The sequence below is a fragment of the Vulpes lagopus genome, chromosome 5, assembly GCF_018345385.1.
Source record: "Vulpes lagopus strain Blue_001 chromosome 5, ASM1834538v1, whole genome shotgun sequence".
NCBI classification, from domain to species: domain Eukaryota; kingdom Metazoa; phylum Chordata; class Mammalia; order Carnivora; family Canidae; genus Vulpes; species Vulpes lagopus.
This window is the reverse complement of record NC_054828.1, coordinates 102,853,038-102,879,132: the sequence shown is the minus strand read 5'-3', so window position 1 is coordinate 102,879,132 and position 26,095 is coordinate 102,853,038. Positions and strand designations below refer to the sequence as shown.

At 33.2% G+C, this 26,095-nt stretch overlaps 1 protein-coding gene across 5 annotated transcripts in view; it reads right to left on the bottom strand.

Moving 5' to 3' along the window:
• The window catches only part of SOS1 (SOS Ras/Rac guanine nucleotide exchange factor 1), a 174,847-nt gene that overhangs the window by 48,696 nt on the left and 100,056 nt on the right, over nt 1-26,095 (bottom strand). For all 5 annotated transcript variants that reach the window (XM_041757107.1, XM_041757103.1, XM_041757106.1 and 2 more), the window contains exons 3-8: nt 19,588-19,719; nt 17,479-17,643; nt 15,438-15,647; nt 11,419-11,562; nt 5,025-5,135; nt 4,852-4,950 (exon numbers count right to left, since the gene is read on the bottom strand). In XM_041757107.1, coding sequence (XP_041613041.1) covers nt 4,852-4,950; nt 5,025-5,135; nt 11,419-11,562; nt 15,438-15,647; nt 17,479-17,643; nt 19,588-19,719 — 861 coding nt within the window. The remainder of the gene's footprint in view (nt 1-4,851; nt 4,951-5,024; nt 5,136-11,418; nt 11,563-15,437; nt 15,648-17,478; nt 17,644-19,587; nt 19,720-26,095) is intronic.

Sequence of the window (26,095 nt, the reverse complement as noted above, 5' to 3'; positions counted from 1 at the left end):
AGATTTATTTATTTACTTGAGAGACAGAGAGAGAGAGAGAGAGAAGGCACACACCCAGTGGTGGGGTGGGGCAGAGGGAGAGGGAAAGAGAATCCCAAGCAGACTCCATGCTGAGTGCAAAGCCTGACACTGGGCCAATCTCAACACCCTGAGATCATGACCTGAACTGAAACCAAGAGTTGGATGCTTAACCATCTGCACCACCCAGGCGCCCCAGAAATATAATGTTTATATTTATAATATAAATATAAAAATATAATGTTCATAACATATTTTAAAAGGGTTTTATGTCAGAGACTCTACCAAAACAAACAAACAAACCTACTAGAACTGATAAATTCAGTGAGGTCTCAAGTTACATATACAACTAATATAATACACAATAAATCTGTTACATTTCTATACACTAATAATGAAGTAGAAAGAGAAATTAAGAAAACAATCCCATTTGCAACTGCACCAAAAACAATAACATCCCTAGAAATAAACTTCATCAAGGAAGTGAAAGACCTATACTCCAAAAACTATAAAACGCTGATGAAAGAAATTCAGACGACACAAACAAATGGAAAGATATTCCACGCACATGGATTGGAAGACTCAATAGTGTTAAAATGTCCATACTATCCAAAGCAATCTACAGATTAACATAATCTCTATCAAAATACTAACATTTTTCATGGAACTAGAACAAATAATACTAAAACTTGCATGGAACCACACAAGACCCCGAATAGCCAAAGCAATCTTGAGATAGAAGAACAAAGCTGGATGTATCAGAATCCCAGATTTCAAGGTACATTATAAAGTTGTAGTAATCAAAACAGTATGGCACTGGCACAAAAACACACACACAGATCAAGAGAATAGAGACCCCAGAAATAAACGCACACTTATATAGTCAATTGATCTACAACAAAGAAAGCAAGAAGATGCGATAGGTAAAAGATATTCTCTTCAACAAATGGTGCTGGGAAAACTGGAGAGCTACATACAAAAGAATTTAACTGGAAAAGAAAAAAGAATGTAACTGGACCACTTTCTTGCACCATATACAAAAATAAACTCGAAATAGATTAAAGACCTAAATGTGAGACTTAAAACCATAAAACTACTGGAAGAAAACAGGCACTAATTTCTTTGATATTGGTGGGCACCTGGGTGGCTCAGTGGTTGAGCATCTGCCTTTGGCTTGGGTTGTGATCATGAGATCCTGGGATTGAGTCCCACATGAGGCTACCTGCAGGAAGCCTGCTTCTCCCTCTGCATATATGTCTCTGCCTCTCTCTCTCTGTCTCTCATGAATAAATAAATAAAATCTGGGATGCTTGGGTGGCTCAGTGGTTTAGTGCTTGCCTTCAGCCCAGGGCATGATCCTGGAGTCCTGGAATCAAGTCCCACATTGGGCTCCCGGTGTGGAGCCTGCTTCTCCCTCTGCCTGTGTCTCTGCCTCTCTCTCTCTCTCTCTCATGAATAAATAAATAAAATATTTTTTTAAAAAAAATCTTTAAAAAAATTTGATATTGCCTGTAGAAACATTTTTCTAGATATGTCTCTCAGGCAAAGGAAACAAAAGCAAAATTACACTATTGGGTCTCTACAAAATAAAAAGCTTTCACACAGTGAAGGAAAAACAAAAATAAGAAGGCAACCTACTGAATGGAAGATGGTATTTGCAAATTACATATCCAATAAGGAGTTAATATCCAAAATATATAAAGAACTTATACAACTCAATGCCAAAACCCACAAGTAATCCAATTAAAAAATGGGCAGAGGATCCAAATAGACAATTTTCCAAAGAAGACATTCAGATGCCCCACCAACACATGAAAAGATGCTCAACATCACTGATCATCAGGGAAATGCAAATCAAAACTACAATGAGATATCACCTTTCACTTATCAAAATGGCTAAAATAAAAAAATACACAAAATAACAAGTGTTGGTGAGGATGTAGAGAAAAAGGAACCCACATGCACTGTTGGTGGCAATGTACATTGGTATAGCCCCTATGGAAAACAGTATGGAGATTCCTTAAAAAATTAAAAATATAATCCAGTAATTCTGCTACCGGGTATTTACCCAAGGAATACAAAAACACTAATTTGAAAAGATATACTGTACAACTATCTTTACTGCAGCACTACTTACAATAGCTAAATTATAGAAGCAGCCCAAGTGTCCAAGGATAGATGAATAAAGATGTGGTGTATATCTACAATAGAGTATTACTCAGTCATAAAAAGAATGAGATTTTTGCCATTTGTAACAATATGGATGGACCTACGGGATAATGCTAAATGAAATAAGTCAGTGAGAGAAAGACAAATACCATCTGATTTCACTCAAACGTGGAATTTAAGAAACAAAACTAACGAACAACAAAGAGAAAAAGAGGACAAAAAACCAGACTCCTAAATACAAAGAACAAATTGATGGTTGCCAGAGGGGAGGCAGGTGAGGATCCCCTGAAGTAGTTAAAGGGGATTAAGGGTACACTTATCTTGATAAGTACTAAGTAATATATAGAATCACTGAATCCTTGTATTATACATCTGAAAATAATATAACACTGTGTGTTAATTATACTTCAACAAAAATAAAGAAAATATAAAAGGGTTTTATGGTCTAATTAATTTGGGAAATCCTAAGAAAACAATTAGATTGCTTTATTATACAACTTAACAAAGTCTTTATTTTTTTTAAAAATATTTTATTTATTTATTCATGAGACACACACAGAAGGAGAGGCAGAGACACAGGCAGAGGGAGAACCAGGCTCCATGCAGGGAGCCTGACATGGGACTCGATCCCGGATCTCCAGGCTCACGCCCTAGGCTGAAGGTGGTGCTAAACCGCTGAGCCACCCAGGCGGCCCCAAAGTCTTTAATATTCTAGTGTACACTGAAAATTTCTAGGAGTATATAATTAAGGATGTAATGCTCCTCCAACATATTTGACCACTATACACACCCACCAACTTTTTATTTAAAGTATCCCATGGGACTAGCATCTCAAAGAATATTCTTTGAAAATACTGCTCAGTGAAAATATTTAATTAAGCAACATACCAACAACTAGAAATTGAAAAATAAGTATAAATAATACATTAGTACAGAGGGAATGCAGAATAAAAAAGAGGGATCACAGTCTGTGAGATTAATTAGAAGGTTTCCACTCAATATACTACTAATTTTGCAATGGAACTTTAGGTAGTAATACAAACAAGGGTGCTTAAACCAATAGAAATATTTTAAACTGCTGAATGATGTTTTCTAATAAAAATTCTATTACCACAACTTACAAATTAAAAAATCTTAATCGCCTGTACTTGTGGGGAGTAAATAATTTCTTTCATTATTAAGATGATTAGGTTTTACAGCCTTTTGAATCTTTGTCAAAGCTTCCTATTATTATTATTTATAAATTAGTAACTGTTTCCAGGTTTTATCTGGCCTTTAATGTTTCAGAATTTCATTACAGTCTCAGGTTAAAATCCCATTATCATACAAACTATTATGAACAAGGATTCTATATAATAAACTTGTTTGCAAATATCCCATGAGGACTACGGTTTGTCATAGTGAATTATTTGTAAAGAATGGTTTTGTATAACAAATGCTTCCTTCTTGATCATCCTCTTAAAATAATCATTCTATACCATAGTATATTGGTTTTTGGTCTATACCAAAGACCTTAAATGGTATGCTGTTTTCAGTCTACAATAGAGAGCTAAGAACTCTATAATTCTGCTTGGTGATTAAATCCTTTAACTCCTTTGGTCCTTCTCCAGTTCAGACATTCCTACTTGAGAAATCTAGGGTCCAAATTACTATAATGTAAAAAGCCTGGGACTTCATTCACTGATTCATAGTCCAATTTAGTATGTACTCCTGCAAATCGTAAACAAAATTTCTGCTAATAAATTCTCCATAACAAAATCATGATATTAAATAGAATTTTTCCTTAATGAAGCACACATTCCTTTAAAAGCTAAAGAAATAATACTAGTATTAACCCATATCTTATTTTGTCTCTATGGGGCTAGTTCATTAAGGGTAAACAGATTATCTTTAATATTGCATCCTTTATTTTAAGCTTTTGTAAAAAAATGATTTTTAGGACATATTATCCACAATCCAAAGGAGATGTATGTCATTAGATACATACGTAAGTTTTTTTTTTAAAGATTTTATTTATTTATTCATGAGAGACCCAGAAAGAAAGAGGCAGAGACATAGGCAAAGGGAGAAGCAGGCTTCATGCAGGGAGCCAAAGTGGGACTTGATCCCAGTACTCCAGGATCATGAGCTGAAAGTAGATGTGCTCAACTACTGAGCGACCCAGGCATCCCATATACATAAGTTGTTTAAAAGTAAATCACTTTGAGCTACATCAATGAATGACCCTTATACAGACTAAGTCCCTTTTTCCTTAGCTAATTTCAGTGTGTAAAGGAAAAGGGGGGAAAAATAAAAATCCTTTTATCAGTGCTTCCTAAATCGAGTATTTTGAACTGTGTGATCAAATAAGAAATTTTTACTGGGATTATACATAGTTCACTCTAAAGTAATGTTAAACAGTTTGAAAAAAATATTTTTTATGCCATGTAAGCAAAAAGGGCACAAGATAAAAATATCTGATGATTGCTTTAAAATTCACTATTAAAACTAGAGAAAATATAGAATTTTTTGCAGATTCATTTACATTTTATTCTTAACTAGAAAAAGCAATTAGATATAGACTAATGTTCATGGGTGCTCACATAGTAATTCACAAATAAATTGGTAGGAAAAAAACTGCATCACATCTGCATGTTTTATAAATAGCAGTAAGAGTCTTCTTACCTTCAAAAGTTCAAAGTAATGTAGACAGTGGTAAACAGGGGCTAGAAGTAGCCTGGGTAAAACATACTGAACAGCTTCTTTGAAACCTTCGCCTATTGACTAAAAAACAAAGTAATTAATTTTTTTTAAGTTTACTTTTCAGATATCATATATCTTTATTTAAATTACTATACCTGTAAATAGAGTGCTGCTCCAGGCTTTGATAACTGACTAAGGAAACGATCATGAAAACCAGGCCGTAAAATATCTCGAGCATATGATTCATATGGATCAAATGCCAGTTCCTTAGAAAATAAAGAATGAAAAAGATAAATAATCTTTCTCTAAGTTAAAACATAAATAACCACCACCAGAAACACAGAAAGATTAAATTATGAGTACAGCTAAGCTAGCACAATTATATACTTCTTTTAAAGCCTCCAAACAAAATTACATGGCTATTAATTATAATTTTAATAGGATAAGTTTAATATTCTCCAGTAAGAGAGTAAGTAAATCAGTTCTTTCTGATGAATAATGGCATCCTTATATGTTATGACAAGGATTCTAGTAGAGCATTATCAACAAAAGTGGTCATAAGAATGGCAAGACTTATGGTTCTGGAAAACACAGTTAAGCTTCAACAACAACGAATACAGATATCAACAATGAAGTAAAATATAAACCCTTAGAATATGGGTGCCTAACATTTATTTTCTCATGGCTGTTTCTTAGTGGTAGACTTTTACTTTCACATTCTTTAAGCCAGAGGTAAACAGTTTGTATCATCAGTTTTCACAAACATGAGTTTAATCCAAATTGCCGAAAATTTTACTATAATCAATCAACCATTAATAAACAAAAAAAATTTAACGGTTAGGTCTAAAAGAGTACAATCTATTGGTTTTGATGATTCCTGAGGGAAAGAGAATCAGTGTCTTGATTTTAGCAGGAGCCATCCTATGCCTTATTCCTGGTTTAAAACAAAACAAAACAAAACCAAAAACCTTAGGAGAACTGTGCTGTAGATTCTAACAAGAGCTCATTTCTAGGATGGGGAATTCCAGAAAGAGGAAGAGGACATCTAGTGGAGTACAGAAGGAAGAGGGGCTGACAGCACAAATGATATTTATATTCATTACCCTTAATGTTTTTCAGATTTTTTTAAACAAAAAATTGAATAATAACAATACAAGATCAGAAATCAAAAGACCCAAGCTCTACTCTTTGTGAAATACACAAAGTTCTATGTGCACATAAAGTTCTAAGTCATCTTGAATTCCTTGAACTGGCTCCTTATTAATTTCCCAATTTCAACTCCTTCAACCACTTTCCCAACTGTAAATCTCTATGATAATATAACACTGGAAATTGCAGTCCATTGTAGATTTTACAAGAATGAATAGTAAAGTCTCAACAAAAATAACAGAAAGGAGTCAGGTGTGAACAGAGTAGATGGGAGAGAGGAATAAAAATGTGACTTGAAACTTTTATCTTGGGTCTCTTGAACTCTAGAAATCCTCTTGCTTAGCAGATAATATTTACCCTCGCTCTCTTTCGATAAACTCTAATTTACTACAGAATTTGTATGACAGCTATATATAAAGTAAAGGCTATACACTGAAGTGGCTTAAAAGCATAATTTTAGAGTCTCAGAGATCCAGATTCCAATTCTGATTGTACTACTTATTAGCTGTGGGAGCTCTGATAAACTAAGCCAGGTTGTTCACTGGAAAGTGGATAATATCTACTTTCAAGGGATTGTTTTAGAAATCAAACGAGATATATGCAAAATGCTTACAAACAAATGCTTACTGTCATGCACATAGTAAGCACTGAGTATGCTGTACCCAGTATTATCATTCTAAAATAGCTAATTTCAAGAAAGAAAAAACCAACACATAACTAGGAACCGAACTGCTCATCAGTTTAATTCTAGATGGTCAATTTTTAGAATTGCAAGCACTTCTAGGAATCCTTGTACTAGTTAATAGATCATTTTATGATTAGTTTACTAGTTAAAAGTTAATACTTTTATTTTTTAAATTATCAATGTCATTGTGTATTAATGATTAAAAATGTAGAATATTCTAAACACTGAAATGTACAGAGAACAACCTAACATAACTATATTCATCATTTAGCTCAAAAAAGTTGAACATTTTATATATGTTTCAATTTTTAAAAAAGAAATAAGACAGTATTGTGGTAATTGATCCTCCTGAGCTCCTTTTCACAAGTTTATCTCCTCCCCTACTGATCCCCAAAGAAATCACTGTCCTGAATTTGAATTTTATCATTCCCACATGTGTTTTTATAATTACATATGTATCAAGAAATAAGGCAATGTTTCCAAACTTTATATAAATATCATAATGTATTTATTCTTCCCCAATTTGTACTTTACATTCAAAGTTGTGTCCAAGATTTATCCATTTGGATTAATGTGGTTTCTTCCATTTATTTATTCTAAACTCTGTAACATTCTATAGTATAGATATGTTTTTTTGAGATAATTTAGAATCACATGCAGTTACAAAAAATAACATAGAATGATTCTGTGTGCACACTACTCAGTTTCCCATCCTGGTAACATTTTCCAATAGTACAATATAGTACAATTATCACAATCTGGCCATTGACCCCAATGTAGTAAAGTATGAAACATTTCTATCCACAGGCATCTCTCTTATTGACCTTTTTAAAAAAAAAATTTTTTTTTTCAAGGTCTTATTTATTTTTTTTAAGTAATCTCTACACCCGACATGGGGCTTGAACTCACAACCCAGGATCAACCCCCACGCTCAACTGGGATCCCTGGGTGGTGCAGCGGTTTGGTGCCTGTCTTTGGCCCGGGGCGCGATCCTGGAGACCCGGGATCGAATCCCATGTCGGGCTCCCGGTGCATGGAGCCTGCTTCTCCCTCTGCCTATGTCTCTGCCTCTCTCTCTCTCTCTCTCTCTCTCTCTCTCTGTGACTATCATGAATAAATAAATAAAATTAAAAAAAAAAAAAAACCCACGCTCAACTGACTGAGCCAATCAGGCGCCCCTCTCTTGTTTCTCTTTTTAGAATCACAACCTCCCTCCTTCCTGTTAGCACCCAAGTCTAAATTATGTCTCTTTGTTTTGTAGCTCATGCTTTGGATGTGTCACATCTAGGAATCCTTTGCCAATGCCAAGGTTGTGAAGATTTAGCCTTGCTTTCTTCTAAGAGTTTTGACATTCTAGCTCTTACATTAGATCCATTTTATGTTTGTAAATGTGTGAGGCAAAAAGTTCAATTTCATTCTTTCAGGTTTCTCATAACTTTATAGTGTCTTTTTGTGAACAAAAGTTTTAAAATTTTAATCTTTTATGGTATGCACTCTCTGTTAAGAATCCCTTTCTATCTCAAAGTCAAAAACATATTTTCCTATATTCTCTTCTAAACTTCTAAAGTATGCTTTCCATTTTTAGATTTTTAATCTGTTGAGAACTTGGGTATGAAGTGAGCTAAGGAATTTTTTTCTTTCCACATGGATAACCAGTGTATTTTTTAACCCAGCACTATTTTTTAATTCGTTTGTTCTTTCTCTACTGATTAATAATGTAATCTCAGTCACATACCATGTGTGTATGTATATTTTTTTCAGGGTACTCTATTCTGTCGCACTGTTTATAGCTACACCACTACTTTATATTTACTGTGCCTACATAATAAATTTTAAAATTTGACAAGACAAATCCTCTCAACTTGTTCTTCCTCAGAATTTTAATTTTTGTCCCTTCATTCTTCTACATTCATTCTTCCAAATATTAGGATTACTTTACTATGCACTAGATTTAGAAATTATTTAGGAGACAACTGGTATCATTATACTATTGAGTATTTCCATACATGAACATAGTACGTATTCCCACTTACTGAGATCTTCTTTATGAATCTAATTATTTTATGATTTTCTTAATTGGTCTTGAATGTTTATTTGGCACATTTCTGAATGTCTTATAGTTTTGTTTCTAGAATGGAGTCTTTTTCCTTTAATGTCATGTGTATTCAATGGGTAATAACTGAGCATAGTAATACTATCAATTTTTATTTTATGTAGCAACAATACTGAACTTGCCTAATACTTCTAATACTACACAAATCTTAGAATTGCCATGTTTACATGTTTTTGAACTTCCTACAAATGGAATTATATAGTATTTTGAGTGTCCTCATATAGTTCACCATGAGTCCTTCATTGGCTATAGATATTACAAATATTGTCTCCCTACCCTAGCTTGCCTTTTCATTCTCTTAATTTTGGTCACTGATACATATGTTCTTACCTTTAATGAAGTCCAGTTTATCAATTTTTTCTTTCATGTTTTTTGTGTCTTATTTAAGACACAAGGTCATGAAGATCTCTTACATCTGCTTCTGCAAGCTTTATTATTTTAAATTTTGAACTCACTCTTGAAGAGAAGTCTAATTGGGCAGAAAATTCTATTTTCTCTTAGTACTTGAAGATATCACTCAAATGACTGTTAGTTTCTATTGTTAAAGAGAAGCCTTCTGTTTTTCTAGTTGTAGTTCCTTTCCAAGTAATACTCTTTTCTCTCTAACAGCTTTTAAGATTTTCTCTTTATCACTTGATGTTCTATAGTTTTACTATAATGTTTTTAGCTGTAGGCTTATTTTTATTTATCCCATCCAGTATTTGGAATTCATTTTTGATGGTGGGAACTCATGTCTTCATTTCTGATAAATTCTCAATTTTCACCTCTTCATATCTTTCTTCTCCATCATTCTTTACCTGAAACTCCTATTAGAGGCTATTAAAGCTCTTCGATATAACCTTTATTACTCTTAGCTTTTCTTTCCTTTTCTTTTCCTTAGCTTTTCTCTGTGTCATATTTTTAGTTAATTCCTTCTTCCAATTCATTAATTTTCTACTTAAACTAGGTTTAGCAAATGTTTACTACATACTGAGTTTTTAATTATATTTAATTCCCAATATCCTAATTGTTTCGATACTTACCTGTTCTTATTTTGTTTCCACTGATTTTTACTTCACAACATCTTCTTTAAAAATGGTATTTCTTCATTTATATGAGCATCCTAAACATCTTTTATAAACTCTTTGTATGTCTATTGTACAAAATTAATTTCATCTAGAATGAATTTATTTTCTAATTGTTGATTTTCCTATATTCTATACTTTATTCTATATTCTGTACTATACTAAGTCTATAGTACAGTACTCTTCTGTACTATAGACTTTTCAGGGGGAGGCTTTTAATTTTTGGTTTCCTTTTTTTCTCTCCTATCCCTTTATGATCACTCTTCCAGACCCAAACCTGCTCTGTAACAGATTTTGGGGTTGTAAGCTCTATCATCGTACCGGCTTGATATTGTAGGATAATTTGTTAGGTTTTAAAGTTTTTTTGAAAAAAATAAAAAATAAAAATAAAGTTTTTTTGTTATAATGTAGTGTTTCTGTTTTCTTACCTAAGTCTACGACTTCCTATAAAACCTTGCAGGGAGGAAGTTGATAGGATTTCCCTGGTATCCTCCTATGATCAGGGTTTTACAGCAAGAAGTCTTGCTCACTTTCATGGAGTACATTTAGTCTTCATTGTCCTTAAGAGCTGAACATCCAACTATCGGAGCTTATTACCTTGAATGTTTATTTCTAATCTTATTTTTGAGTCTAGTTATGTATATTCCTTCTTTTAAAAGTAATATACTTTATGACTTCTATGTGTTTGAAGCAAGAGTGGAGGGGCCCTAACGAAACTTAAGCTTACCAAAATATCCTGAAAATCTTAAATATTTTTTTTTTTTTTTTTACCAAACTCACCCTGTATTTATGGATTTTAGGCTTAGAATGAAGTAAGAGCTAAAGATCTCAGAATAACTATCAATGCTAACTCATTTGGACTAATTCATATATTTTAGAATTTGAATACCCAAGGAGGTGGTTACTATTTTTCCACCCCCATAACATCTGAATCATCTAGGTCCTAGTCTTGATTTTCCTATTCACTTCATTCCTCCTATTCTAAATAATAATGTATGGTTATCATAGCTTATAGTAATGAAGGTGATTAGCTAAATATTTTAGGTAGGTTACTTTAATTTTCACAAAAATCCTGAGTCCTACTATTATTATGCCTATTTTAGAAATACAGACATGGGGATTTAGAGATTGGAGATAAATTGCCCACAGTCACATACAACTAATAAGTAGCAGAATTTAAACTGGAACACAAGTAGTCTAACTTCAGGTCCAGCTTCCATGGCTTCTTCAATGAAAGGGCATTGATGGACTTTTCTTAGCTTTGTCATAGAAGAAAAGATAATGGATTGTCAGGTGTAAACGCCTTGCCTCTGTGGGATCTGCTTTTTATAATAGATGAGAGACTACTTTTTTGTGTGTTTCATAAGATAAAGAGACAAATGTTGACAATGAGCCTACAAGGAACAGACTAATACGGCTAAGTAGTCAGCAGTCAATATCCAGGATTTTAGCTGGAAATAAGAATTAAGATTCCAATTTTAATGCAAATGTACAGCTTTTACGCAGAATTTTTTTTGGTGTATAATTAAAGTACTTACCTCTGCTAAGTCTTCAAAGCAGCTTCCTACTAAGGGATGGGGGCTCCCTTCATCAGTCATTTCCACAGTATCTTCTATATGGCCCAGTAACTTTACACTAAGTTCATGTATATCTACTATACGACTAAATATATTTTCTACATCCTGTTGGGAGGAAAAACACATTAAGTAATTGGGCTGTATAATAAAAAACAGATTTTGAGCCAATAAGTCATTTTATAATCATGAAATTTAACATGGCAAGTACAGTGAGAAATTTTAACAACTTATAAATCCAAGTAAAAGACAATTCAAGAATTTTTTTTGCAAAGGTGTATAATTTGCAAATACATTTCTTTAGGTTGGGGTTCTCAAAATAATATATAGTGCTTTTATGAAAACCATTTTTTAAAAACAGTTGAGTGAATGAAGCAAATGGCATTGTTTTTACATTTTTGCAAATCTCAACCGTCTAGCTTAATAGATGACAGCTGGATTTTCACATATATTTCTGCATTTAATCTGTTGTGATACGTTGTTTTTGATCAAAGCATACAAAGAAAATCTAGTTTTACACAGATACTTGAAAAAGGGAGGAATATTTTAATAATTATTCAAATAATTGTAGATCTTTTTCAGTACTGTTTCTTTATTGAGATATGTCACACACCATAAAATTCACCCTTTAAAGAACACTATTCAATGGTTTTCACATATTCAGAGCTGTTCAGTTATTGCCACTATCAAATTCCAGTGTATCTTCCTCACCCCAGAGAAGGTCTACATTCATTAGCAGCATTCTCCATTCTTGTTTTCTGCCAGGGGCTGGCAACCATTAATCTACTTTCCATCTCTATGGATTTGCCCATTCTGGACATTTCATATATAATGGAGTGAACAGCCTTTTATGATATTATACCAAAACTCAACAAATGGTAGTTTCTTTTTTTAAAAGATTTTATTTATCCATTAGAGAGAGAGCACAAGCAGGGGGAGTGGCAGAGGGAAAGGGAGCAGCAGACTCCCTGCTGAGCAGGGAACCACAACCCACTCAATCCCAGAACCCTGGGATCATGACCTGAGTCGAAACCAGATACTTAACCAACTGAGCCACCCAGGTACCCCTAAATGGTAGTTTCTTAAAGGTTAGTTACAATGTGGAATCTGAAACCATATCAATTTTGTACTTTTACATTAAAATCCATCAGTCTTATATTTTAACTTTTAGAAAACTTTAACTTTTAGAAAAATGTCTAGGCAATTGAAAAACAAATATTCACTTACAATTATTCAGTTACTATATTTTTTATTTGATTATTTTTAGTAGTGACTGTATTTTTTTCGTCAAATCAACTCTGAGGCATGATTCATATCCAATAATATATATTGGATATTTGGAAGAGATTTTATGTAGTTATTCACTCTTAAAACTATTACCATAGTCAAGATATAAAACAGTTTTATTACCTTAAGAAGTTTTCTTCTGCCCTATCCCCATTAATCACCACTATTGCCCTCAGGAAACCAGTGATTTGCTTTGTCAAAGATTAGACAGATTAGAATTCTAGAATATTAAACAAATGAAATCCTTTTTTTTTTTTTTTTTTAGGGAAAGAAATTTTATTTTCAAGGATTTGTGCATACAATGGTGAATAAAAAATTGTATTTCAACTATAAAAGGCTGACTCCATTCCACCCTGGTATTCAGGGTTTATGGTGATGCCAGTTTGAATCTGAGCCAATACTGCTATTCCCCTGCCTTCACCCCCTAAAAGATTCCCTCAGAGGAACAACTTCCTATAATTTTTAGCCAAAATATATATGACACATCAACCAAAGTAATGAATAGCCTTCTGCTCATCTGCTTACATAAAGGCAAAAAATAAAATAAGCTGTGTATTTGTTTCTTGCTGTAAATTACCTTCATATTGTGCACATTTTTGGTACTTTCTCATATGAAAACATCTCAAAATATAACAATTTAGGTCAAGATGTTATTTGCTCTTATTTGTCTAGTTTCTTGGCTAATGTTTTTGAGATACATCCATATTGTTGCTTTTATAACTACTTCATTCCTTTTAATTCTGAATAGTATTCCATTGCATGGACATACCACAATTTGTATATCCATTTACCTGCTGGTGGATATTTGGGTTGTTTCCAGTTTGGGGCCATTACAAATAAAGCTGTTATGAACACTCACAAACAAGTTTTGTGTGGACATGTTTTCATTTCTTCTGGGTAAAAACCTAGGAGTGGAATTGCAGGTAGTATGGCTAGTTTATGTTTAATGTTACACAAAACAGCCAAATTCTTTTCCTAACTATTTGTACTAGATCACATTCTCACAAGCAATGAGGGAATTTTACATTCCCATAAGCAGTTGCTCCACATTCTTTTCAGCATTTGGTATTGTCAGTCTTTTTAATCACAGCCTTTCTATCTAATGAGTTTGTAGTAGTATCTCACTGTGGTCTTTATGTGGCCTTTGCATTTCCCTTCTGGCTACCGATGTTGAGCATTGCTTTCTTTTTTCTTTTCTTTTCTTTTTTTTTTTTTTTATTTATTTATGATAGTCACAGAGAGAGAGAGAGAGAGGCAGAGACACAGGCTGAGGAAGAAGCAGGCTCCATGCACCGGGAGCCTGATGTGGGATTCAATCCCGGGTCTCCAGGATCGCGCCCTGGGCCAAAGGCAGGCGCCAAACCATTGCGCCACCCAGGGATCCCAAGCATTGCTTTCAATGTGCTTTTCAGACATTGGTATAACTTCTTTCACAAAGTGTGTGAATTTTTGCCCACTTAAAATTATCAGGCTGTTATTCCAATTACTGAATTGTAAAAGCTCTTTATAGAATCTGGATTCAAGTCCTGTTAGATATATGTATTGCAAATAGGTTCTACCAATCTGTGGCTTATTTTGTGACAATGTCTTTAGAAGAGCAAAAGTTTTTCATTTTAATGAAGTCCAATTCGTTAATTTTTTATTTTATGGTCTTAATTTTTGTGTCTTAAGAAATCTTTGCCTATTCTTTACTCCTTTTTTTTAAGTAATGTCTATACCCAGTGTAGGGCTTGGACTCACAACCCCGAGATCAAGAGTTGCAATGTCCACTGACAGAGCCAGTCAGGTGCCCCTTCATTCTTTTATTTTTAAAAACAGCTTTATTAAGGTAAAATTCACATAGAATGCATTTCATCTATTTAAAGTGAACAATTCAGTGGCTTTTTAAAACTCCATATAAAGATTTGTGCAACTCATAAATGAATCCTCTAACTTTTAATGGTCAATCAGTGCCATAACTCAAGCCCCCGTTGGTGCTTCTATAGTGAGCACTACTTTTCTGTCATCCATGGGTAGACCTCTAAGAATTACTAGAATGTAACTCTCTTTGGCAATTTCAATTGTTCTTACCACTCAGCATTTCCCCAGCATTGAGTAGGCTGGTTTGATTACTATTGTAAGATCAGTGATCCCTCTCTAATTTTCAATGTCATAAGCTCTCTCCTTTTGTTCCTCAAAATATTGTTGTCATACTTCTATTGTGGAAATTACCACACTATACTGCAATTTAATATTAAGTTTACATTTCAATCTTGACTAGACTCAATTTGAGGGAAGGAACTGTTTTTATTCATCTTTGAATCCCTACTGTAAAGTACTATATGATGCCTAACAACATATATAGGCAGCACTGATGAAGTGTTAGTTGAATGACTCAAATAAATGAGTCAAATTAAACAAAAAACATCTTCCACCTTAACAAGAAGCTTTATTCCTTGGAGTACAAAGAAGATTCTGTAAGTTCATTTGCACTTAGAGTTCAATCTAGAGTTTTGATTTTGTCTTTTAATTTTTGGTGTTGAATTTATTCAAACTACTGTAGCAACTATGAGATCATAGTCACTATGAATTAAATCCCACAACTTAAAAATATGACAAATTAGCAATCATGAACTACACAACTTCAAATCTGAGTTGTCATGTAAAATGATCAACACATGCAATGATGTATGTGTACACAATACAACAATACTTACATTAGCTGAAAACAATTTTGAATTGGAGACAAAGGGCTCTCTAAAAACTTTTATAATTAAATTTAGTTCCCTTATGTACTGTCGAATTTCTGCCATAAATGCTTTTACCAAATCATAATAAGTTTGCTCTCCTGAGGTGGAAGGCTCTTCATCAGTTAAAGATAATATATTTATATCTTCTACATCTTGATGAAACATGTCCATTAATACCTAAACAGAAATATAAAACAAATACAATAAAATATGAATCTATAGTCAAACTTAAGCACCCTAAGTTGCTCTTTGAATATAGTTCTTAAGTGATAAAAAGCAGGTACACAATTATCTCTTCTTGGCTATACTGCCTCTGTCACCTCCGTATCTCTCTAAAACAGAATTCCCCATCTAATATCACAAACTGCTTTCTCTAAGTTCTCTACTAATACTAGTATTGTCTGTCTCTTTTGTTAACCTATTACTTCAAATTTGTTCTCAAATCCTGTATTGGATTTCTCTTAGTTTCTTCTGTTTTATACCCTTGCCATCGCTACCTCATTCCAGGGCTCATCACTCTGTATCTGATAATTCACAGTCTGCTAATTGGCCTCCTTAACTACATTTGTTGGAAATTGATCAAAACTAGTCCTGTTTCTTCAAAGAAGTCTACTATTATTATTCTTGCTAAACCTCATCTCTCCATTTCTGTAAATTTCTGTGTGATTATCCCTACAACAAAGTGAAGTAATATTTTATCTTGGATTATTTTCTGCTTGTTTCACAAATGTAAGTTTTCTCCTTCACCAACTCTGGAGACTGGTTTTGTGTTTTTTAAAAGAATTTATTTATTTATTTATTTTAGAGAGAGCGAGCATGAGCAGGGTGAGTACAGAAACAGAAGAAGGCTTTCTGCTGAGCAGGGAGCAAGACATGGGGTTTGATCCCAGCATGAGCAGGGTGAGGGGCAGAAAGAGAAGGAGGCTTCCTGCTGAACAGGGAGCAAGACATGGGGTTCAATCCCAGGACCGTGGGATCATGATCTAAGTCTAAGATAGATGCTTAACCAACTGAGCCACTCAGGCACCCCTGGGGCCTTGTTTTACACTTCTTTTGTATTTCCTCCCTGTGTGAGCTCATAGTATGTACTCAAAAATACTTATCTAATTTATTTAGAAGTGTCAAATATTTTACATTTACTGAAAAGATAACTATTTTAAAAACCAAATACTTATTCCTTTAAAAATATCAATATATTTGAAATCCTTCCTCAGATCAGGTGTTTTTTAATCCTGTATGTTCACATTCTGAAAGAACAAAGAAGACTGGAACATAATTAAGTGAACTTAGTAATCAGAAAGAATATTCCAAATCAGTAAGAGTATAGTGAGAAAAAATGGATTGAAATCCTTCATCAGAAAATATTTTATTTTCTGCAAAGTTATTTTTATACTATGAAAATACTGAGGCAGTCTAGCATGATAATTAAAACCTTTAGACTCAAATCTAGAGTTTGAGTCTAGGCTTTAAAACTTCTCAGAAAATTCAGGAACAATTTCTTTATCTCTCTGAACTTTAGTTTCCCTTTTATAAGAGCATCTTACCTTAGAGTGATACCATAAAGACCAAATTACATAAATTTCATATATGCTTAACTTTCAATAAATGTTTGCTCTTAATATTATTATAATAAAACCATACAAGTAGTATCTACAGATAGTTAAGTATTAAAATAAAACTCAAGAGTTAAGCATTTTTATATTTTCAAAATCCATAATCTTCTAAGTGTCCCGATCTAAATAACTTAAAGAATTTTACTAATAAGAGATTATTACCAGTATTAACCCTATCTGCAAGAGCACATCAAAGAAAAACTGCATGACATGTTTAAACAGTTTAGTACTATAAATAATACTCTATTTCCATAAAGTGTTATCTTGAGTACTTGCTATTGGGTTACTGGAAATGTATCCTAACACAATATATAATTTTATTGTCTGAACAGATTAGCATCCAATAAATCAGGAATAAAAATTTAAGAACAAAACAGAGAAGATCAGTATCCTACCTTATCAGCACACATTGCCACTTTAATATCTTGTTTTGTAATTTCATAATGCCGTATATTCCGTACATAATTCCCCACCAGCTTTAAAATGTCTGCAGAAATGTATTCTAATACTGCTACTATGTAAACAGAAACTTGGTGGTCAATTTTATAACCTAGGACCTCCTGAAAAATTAAAAGAAAAACAGGCTTAAAAATCATATACTATAAATTTGACACACCGATTAAAAAGAAACAATGCATACAATTTAGCTTAATTTTTACAGAGGCCTGTGACTATCAACAACATTTAATTCTAGGTTCATCTGTGAATAATATACATACTGCTATTTGGAAATACAAGCTAAGCAAAGGTAAGGCAAAATTACCTATGATCATATAAAATACTTAAGTAGTACAGATTACTTAATAGATCATCCTTAATCTAGGAAGGGAAGCCCCAGTTTGGGGGTAGGGGAATGTTCACTTTATCTAATTCAGGAAACTTGGAATTAACTATAATAAGTAAAACTATAAATAAAATAATTTATATAATAAATTATTTAATAAAATAATAAATTTATATAAATAAATATAAAATAAATTTTATCTTTACGTAGAACAAAAGTTAATATATTACTGGTATCTGGGAATATCTACTAGCCTTATAGCTCTATTCTTCTTTCCAAAAGAACCTGGGATCCCAAAACCCTAGTGGCACATTCCTGGTAACTATAACTGTTTCTATGGGAAAAAAAAAATCATGCTATGTTCTACTGAACAACAGTGGTTATTAAGAGCATGTTATTAAATAGTATGATTAGAATTCAAAGGATGTATGGGATTTTGTGGGGCTGACTAATGCCTACAGGAAAACAAATTCTATTTTCTAAACAATCCAATTTAAAAAAACCTTTGAAATAAAAAGTTTACTTAAGTTGGGGACAGGTGGCATTTACCTTTAAAGACATGTAAAAACTATAAAATGTTTATAGTGATAAGGATGTATTAATAAATTGAATGATATCCACAACAGATCACAAAATTCAGTTTAGGATCATTATTAATACAGCATGCACATACCTCAATTTGTTAATTCTCTTAGAATATAATTTAATGTATGGCTGGTAAAAATCATGAAGAGAATTATAAAGAAGTATGCAATTACTAATAGAGCTCAGTAATTTTCTATAACTTGTACTTATTTCCTCAGACCAGTTAAGACATAGGCAGATATTTCTATTCCAACAACCCAAATACAAAACATAACCTTTTACAGTCCTAAATATTATCCAAGTGTTAATCTTAAATCTTGAACAAGATCCAACAGATCTACATTTCCTGACACTATCACTCTGAGCCCTGTGAACATGAACTCAAAGTCACTCAATTACTTTCTGCCTCAGTCACTTCATCTACAAACTGGGCATGAGAATAACTCTGTGGAGTAATAACACTTAGAGATAATATATGTAAGATTTAGCATTTTGGTTGTGTTATAGTTTATACAAAATTATGGATATCAAAGTATTGTTAAGGTTTTAATTACTATAGCCCCTATATTTTTTATGTGAGTGTTAATAATTAGTTTGTTCATTTTATTAAATAAATAAGAGCTTCCAGCAATTATTCTTTCTACTAGTTCTGGAGAGATTCAGCTGACTGATTTAAATGAAGAGAGGACTGGGTAGTTTAGATAACCTTTAGAAAGTTTTTATTCAAAGCTTACACGTAGCTCTGTGTATGCCTCAGCCTCACAGAGGTCCCTTCACACATAATGATGTGAAAGGTTTATAAGGACACTTAGGTCTAACCAACAAGCAAGGAGTTTTATAAATTCTCTGAGATTATAGTAACACCTGAGATGAATAAAATCCACAATTGTAACTTTTCTTTTAGTCTTTTCAATTTGCATATTTTTGTTGGTATGAAGTTACTTTAAATCACGATGCCCAACTTATACTTTCCTATTATATCATCCCTCCCCACAACAAGAATTCCTGGAAAAATTAATATGAGAGAATTTCACCCTTCAATTCACTATCATCCATAAAAATATATTCTTAATGTTTGAAAATCATGGGTTTTATTTTGCTTTTAAAAGGCAAGAAGGCAGTATTTCAGCTTTACCTTTAATAAAGGATGAATTTTTTCTACTGGGAGAGATAAAGGGTTTCTTCGCTTCCTCTTTTCAATAGCCGATTGGGCATCAGCTATTGCCCACTTATCAATTGGATGAGGGAAACTTTTTTGAACACGTTCCTTGGAAAATAGGAAAATAACAACTAAGCAACAAATACATTAAATAGTGCTCTTCACTTACCATTTACTTGTAAAATCAAAGAATATCAAAAGCAGGCTTTTCACATGTGGTATAATTTATTTACTACAAACATACTTAAGCTAAGAGAACTATAGCTGTCAATGTATTAGTTTCTTAATTAGGCAAGTAAGAGACTAAATATCCCTTATATTATCTCGGGGGAAAATCACATTCTGAATTTCGACTTCACTGTGATAAAGCTAATGACAAGAATGATTAGAATAACCATTGAGTATATAAAATCTCAAGAACAAGACCTAAATTCAAGAAGCATATATCTAAACCCAATTCTCCTTCATTTATCTTTTCAACACCAATCATAACCTCAAGTAGTATTTTACAATTGAAACCTCTAAGAATTTTTTTCTTCACTTTATTCATCATACTAAAGTACCTAACTTCAAAACTATTTACACATCATGGAATCAAGGGTCTACACTTGGTAACAGTAATTTTTATATTTTGAATCCTTCATAGGTCATTAATTTTTAACAAAATAATTTCTAGTACTTATTCAGTTAGAATTTCCACTGCAAGTGAAGGAACTCATATTAATGTAAAAGCTGAATTTCCAAACTTTAATACTTTAATATAATTCACTTCAAAACATTCTCTTAAGTTTTTAAATTCCATTTTCAGGATACCATAGTTAAAGCCAGTAGAGGTCACTATTAACATAATTTAAACACATGTATGAAACTAGTAGTACGTAAAATCTATTAGATAAAATTAAACATCACTCATTACAAGTCTGAATAAAAACTTTTGTCAATTGCTATTAAAATGGAAAATAAAAAGATTGCTATGGGATACTCTGGGGGAAAACATGTTGATTCTAGGACATGTTAAGAACAAACGTATAAAGTAAGAATAGTTCAACCTATTCCAGTTAAATAAATTTTCTCTTCATCTACGTTTAAGGCTAAATCAGCTGCCCAACATAAGAAGTGATCGTTTCAATTCTAATTAATGAATTAGAGGTGTGTTGAAAGAAATTATTGTAATTATAATTTCACATACTTTTTGAAATGCCTAGTTGAAAAGCTATTTGCCAGGACAGTATATCTTCATATAATACAAGCAGTATAGAGGTCCAAAATATTGGGGGTAGTCTGGCAGGTGAAAAAGGAGAAAAGAGAAGGGGAAAACGGTGGAAAGGAACAACCAAAGCAAAAATTCTTTTCCGTTTTCCCAGGAAACAACTTGGTAATCCAAAAGTAACAATTATAGATAGCCCTGTGGATTGCTAATTTCTTTTTCTTTCTTTTTTCCCCCTCAACTCAGAGTAAGAAATAATAAATTTTTTGGTAAAGATTTTTATTTATTTATTCATGAGAGACAGAGACATAGGCAGATGGAGAAGCAGGCTCCTCACAGGGAGTCCGAAGCAGGACTCAATCACCGGACCCTGGGATCACACTCTGAGCTGAAGGCAGACGCTCAACCAACCACTGAGCCACCCAGGCCTCCTAAAAATAATAAATTCTTAATACATTTCACATTACATCCTAACACATCATACACATACTAAGCTGGAACAAAGTTCATAAAACAGAACCTGCCCTTATTAGATGCAATGCACTGATATTTTCTATTCATTTAAAAAATGTTGGGCAGGGGGATCCCTGGGTGGCACAGCGGTTTGGCGCCTGCCTTTGGCCCAGGGCGCGATCCTGGAGACCCGGGATCGAATCCCACGTCGGGCTCCCAGTGCATGGAGCCTGCTTCTCCCTCTGCCTGTGTCTCTGCCTCTCTCTCTCACTGTGTGCCTATCATAAATAAAGAAAAATTAAAAAAAAAATGTTGGGCAATGCACTAAAGTGATTTTATGACTTATTAATGGGTCATGACCTAGAATCTTAAAAAGCACTGGTGTATAATGGTGAGAGAAAAGCAGAAGAGAAGCTGAACTCAGTATGCCAATTCTAAATATACTGAACATATGTCTTTTTGGGGAAAAAAAGACATTGGTGGAATCACAGAGGCAAATGAGACAGGAATAGAGGTGGAAGAAAAAAGAATAGCAATCCCTTCCCATCTCAGTTGTATCCATCTAATTCCAAGTTTATCTATTGTTTTGATAAAGAAGGGGAAAGAAAATCAGGAATGATAAAAGAGGAAGCAAGAAAGGGAAAATAATATTGATGAAAAATACATTTTAAACTTACTTCTTAGTATATTACTGGAATAAAATTACCAACTGTATATTTAGGAGGTAATAATCGGAGTCAATGTATGGGAAAACTGGTAGGGTCAAAAAATAAAAGTGCCTTAAATGTGAAAAGGCCAAGTTGAAAGAATCACTTTATCCCTTGTAGTGGCAAATTTAATAGAGCACAATAAATTTTTACAATTATTTTATAGATTTTAAAAGTTTTTTTAAAGCCCAAAGAGGAATGATCAATGAAAGATTCATGAATTAAAATTCTACTACTCTGCTACTTTAATAATTTCATTTTTTTGAAATGAGAAATTCCATCTTTATTAATATCTAGTGGCTTTGGAAAAAATTGAGATACAGAGCTAGGTTTAAGGTTCAGCTGTCTCTTTATTAGCAGAACCCTCTCTTTTCCTTTACATAAAAAAAGGATCTAAATAGATATCCTTGCAGATCAATTCCAATACAAATATTCTAGGACCTATGAAAATTCCCACACATGTATTTCAGTGTAAATATTCAGACCCACAGGTACTTTTGAAGTCCTATTAATAGTAATAAAGGCTTACTGTGGGGAACTGGGGGGGAGGGTCCTAGAAAGGTATAAAATATGGAGAAATTACTTGGGAAATCTAAACGTTAATAGAACACTTATTAGAAATTATAAAGATTCTTTAGGATGTGAAGGAAAAGAATTTTTAAAAATGAATGGAAAAGTAAAGCACACTTTTAAAATTTTAGATTATAGCTCATAGAAAAAAAAAGTCTTAGGTAAGTTAGTCCAAGAAAGCCTGAGTTAAATGAGAAAGTTGGTTAAATACAGGACATAGAGGCCAGAAAGGGAAAGAAGAAAGACATTAACAAATGGAAATCAGTTTTGTTAACCAGAGAAAAGGAGAAAAAGAACAAGTACAATTATGAAAGGATGAGACCTAAGAAATTAAATAAAATATACTTTACCAGGACACGGAAAAAAATACTATTATTTTTTGCTTCTATTTTTAAAAAAAGATTAAATATAGAAAACGAACATAGGGAGAATAAACTAGACTGGAACAATTTTATACCTATGTTCTAAATATTAAATTATTTTGAAAAGACAGAAACAATATGTACTCCTCCTCTGCATTCCCAGAGCATTCATATAAATGCTTCCTTATTCATCTTGAACACTGCCTGACAGGTAGTAGATGCTCAAATATTGGTGGTATGGATAAGTGAATTTTGGCAATATCAATAAAAAGAAATCCCTTTCATTTGAACTATGACAGTCCCTAACCTGTGATTATCTGTAGTACAATTTATCAAAACTTTTAATTAACGTAAGCAAGATTATAGATATGTATTATATAATCCATCAGTTTTCAAGTACTTTTGAAGTATCTTTTCCCAAAATTATAGGGCAACTAAAACGTTTAGTTTTTCATTAAAACGAATCCCCTTGGGGCCAAATATTAAGCTTGAATTGCTATTCTACTTTGTTGATACTTTAATCGAAACGTATTCTTTAGAAAGATTAGAAATGTATATATTGCACTAATTCAGATGGATCTATTTTTAAGTAAAATTTTTAATATGGCCCCCATATTTTAAAAAATTTTGATGAACTCTTACCTCAAAATTTATTTGAAGGGCTTGCAAAATTCATGGCCCTTATTATTCTAAAAGAAAGCTCTATAGATGTATTAAAGAAATTAAATGTATTAAAGAAATTAAACAAATGTATTAAAGAAATAAAAAATCCTAATGAATGAGAAAATGAAGAATTATTTTCTGATAAAAGAATCTAAGAAACCATTATATTTATTTAAATATCTCTACATATCCATATTCTTGTCTAAATAAACTTTAGGGAATGGCACAAGAACAAAGGTATTTGATTACTGAATGGAAAAGACCCAAGTTTCCACCTTTTCTAAAAATCTACCATTCTGAGGGTTGTCTAACATATAAAATAAGGAGAATAACTACAGAGTTGTTATAAAGACAAATATGTATGTAACAGTACTCTGAAATCACAAAGCCTATTACACAACTCATTGTTATTTCTATTACTGTCATATATTCTCTCTTCCAACCATTCCGAATCCCAAAGCCAGATCACTGATATATCACATGGCTATATCTATTTTAAGGGTCCAGGTTAAGTGCTTGAAAATAACAAGATAAGGCATAGGGTAAACGTATACCTTCAAGATCTCAGAAGTTTTCTGAACACTAAAAAGCTATGAAGTATTTTTTATTAGAGTCTTGAGGGCTTGAGGGCCTTGGTTAAATCTGCACAAGTTAAAGACTGAAGAGACTCAGTAATTTCCAAGAATTAATGGAAATTTCTTCAATATTGGAAAATTATATATTTGTTTCTATATTAATTAAAGAAGAAGGCTAGATAAACATAGGTATATAGTCAAGGTATCTAGAAAGAGCTGAATTTGAGTTTGTAATGTTATCAAACCAGGAAATTCCTGGAATGTCATCTAGCATCAGATTGACAAGCAAGATGAGATCTGTATTCTAATACAGCAGGCACAAGGATGAATGCTGCATTTTATAAACACTGTGGGAGAACCTAACTAAGATCCAAAAGAGCAATTGCAACTGGAAATGTTCATGAGAAGAGCCAGGCAACCAGTTCTATTCAAGATCTACTCTGAGTCCCAGTGTAATTAAGTATCTAAAATAAATCATGAATATAAGATAGCTGATCTTATAATTCAATGGGAAAAATGGGATAAAAATGTATAAAACCTACTTTGAATTACTTAGGAAATCAAAGTGAATTACTATTCCATCATATAAAATATTTCTACATCTACAACCCCTGTAATTCAGTGTTTTTTAGAGTTTTATCTCTTTGCTTCAGCTGAAATCTGTTCTCTCTCTTGAAGACTTCTAGAGCAAAAGCTGCCCTTGTCCCAAAACCCACTTGAAGGTAAATTTAACATCTTTTCCACTCCCCAAGCTGTTTCTGGGTCATGTAAAATGTTGCCATCATCCTGTGTGACTTTATCATCTATATTAAGGACACATAAAATACCCTGGCCTCTTAATTCCTTGAATACCTCAACTTGGGGACCTTTGCTTCTAGCCCAGCCACCATCACAGGGCCGCATCCTGCTTTGTAACTGTGTTACTGAGGAAATCTTAAATTCCAACAATTTTGTCTCTGATCCCAATCTATTCTTTTAATTCTCCCACTCAGGTATTTCAGTGTTATCAGTTCTCTGACCTTATTGAGAAATCCAATACCCTAGTTCCATGCATGTTTTTCCAGTTTACTTGCCCTCTCCTGGCAGAACAGCTGAGTTGGAATGTACATCCAGAAAGCTTACACTTTTGGGGTTAGTCTTGGCTTCACTACCTTTTAGCTGTGACCTTGGGCAAGGGCAATTTATTTAACCTCTCTGTGCTTCAGTTTCCACATTTATTCATTCAACATGTATTTCCTGAGTGCCTTCTCAGTGCCAGACATTGTTCTGGGTGCTAGGAATTCAGCAGTGAGCAAGAAAAATAACCTTGGAGCTTACATCTAGTAAGGGGAAAAAATAGCACCATCTTCATGGTGTTATTAAAAACTTTAAATAAAACGTAAAACATAGAAGTGTTTTAGAACAGTGCATGATACTATAGCAAGCACTCAAATAGCAGCCATTATTACAGTTCACTTTTTTTCCCTATCCAGTTTGGATACACTTTTCAGAAGTTTCTTTCTTTTTTTAAGATTTTATTTATTTCTTCATGAGAGACCCAGAGAGCACAGAGAGAGAGAGAGAGAGAGAGAGAGAGAGGCAGAGACAAAGGCAGACAGAGAAGCAGGCTCCATGCAGGGAGCCCGATGTGAGACTTGATCCCAGGACTTCAGGATCACGCCCTGGGCTGAAGGCAGACACTCAACCACTGAGCTACCCAGGCGTCCCTTTTCAGAAGTTTCTTATCGGATATGCCCTCATATTAATTCCTCAGCCTCCTAGGGAACTAAGCAGGGCCTGGGGTATTTAGATATACCTCCTACCTAGCCACTCTTTGTGATAAAATCTTTGTTTAATTCTATGTGTGTTGTATTCTGAAAAGTTATAAAGCATCGCTATTATTAATTTCCCTCATTCCTTGGCCTACGGTTCCACTGTATATCCATGGTGAAACACGTTCAACCCAAC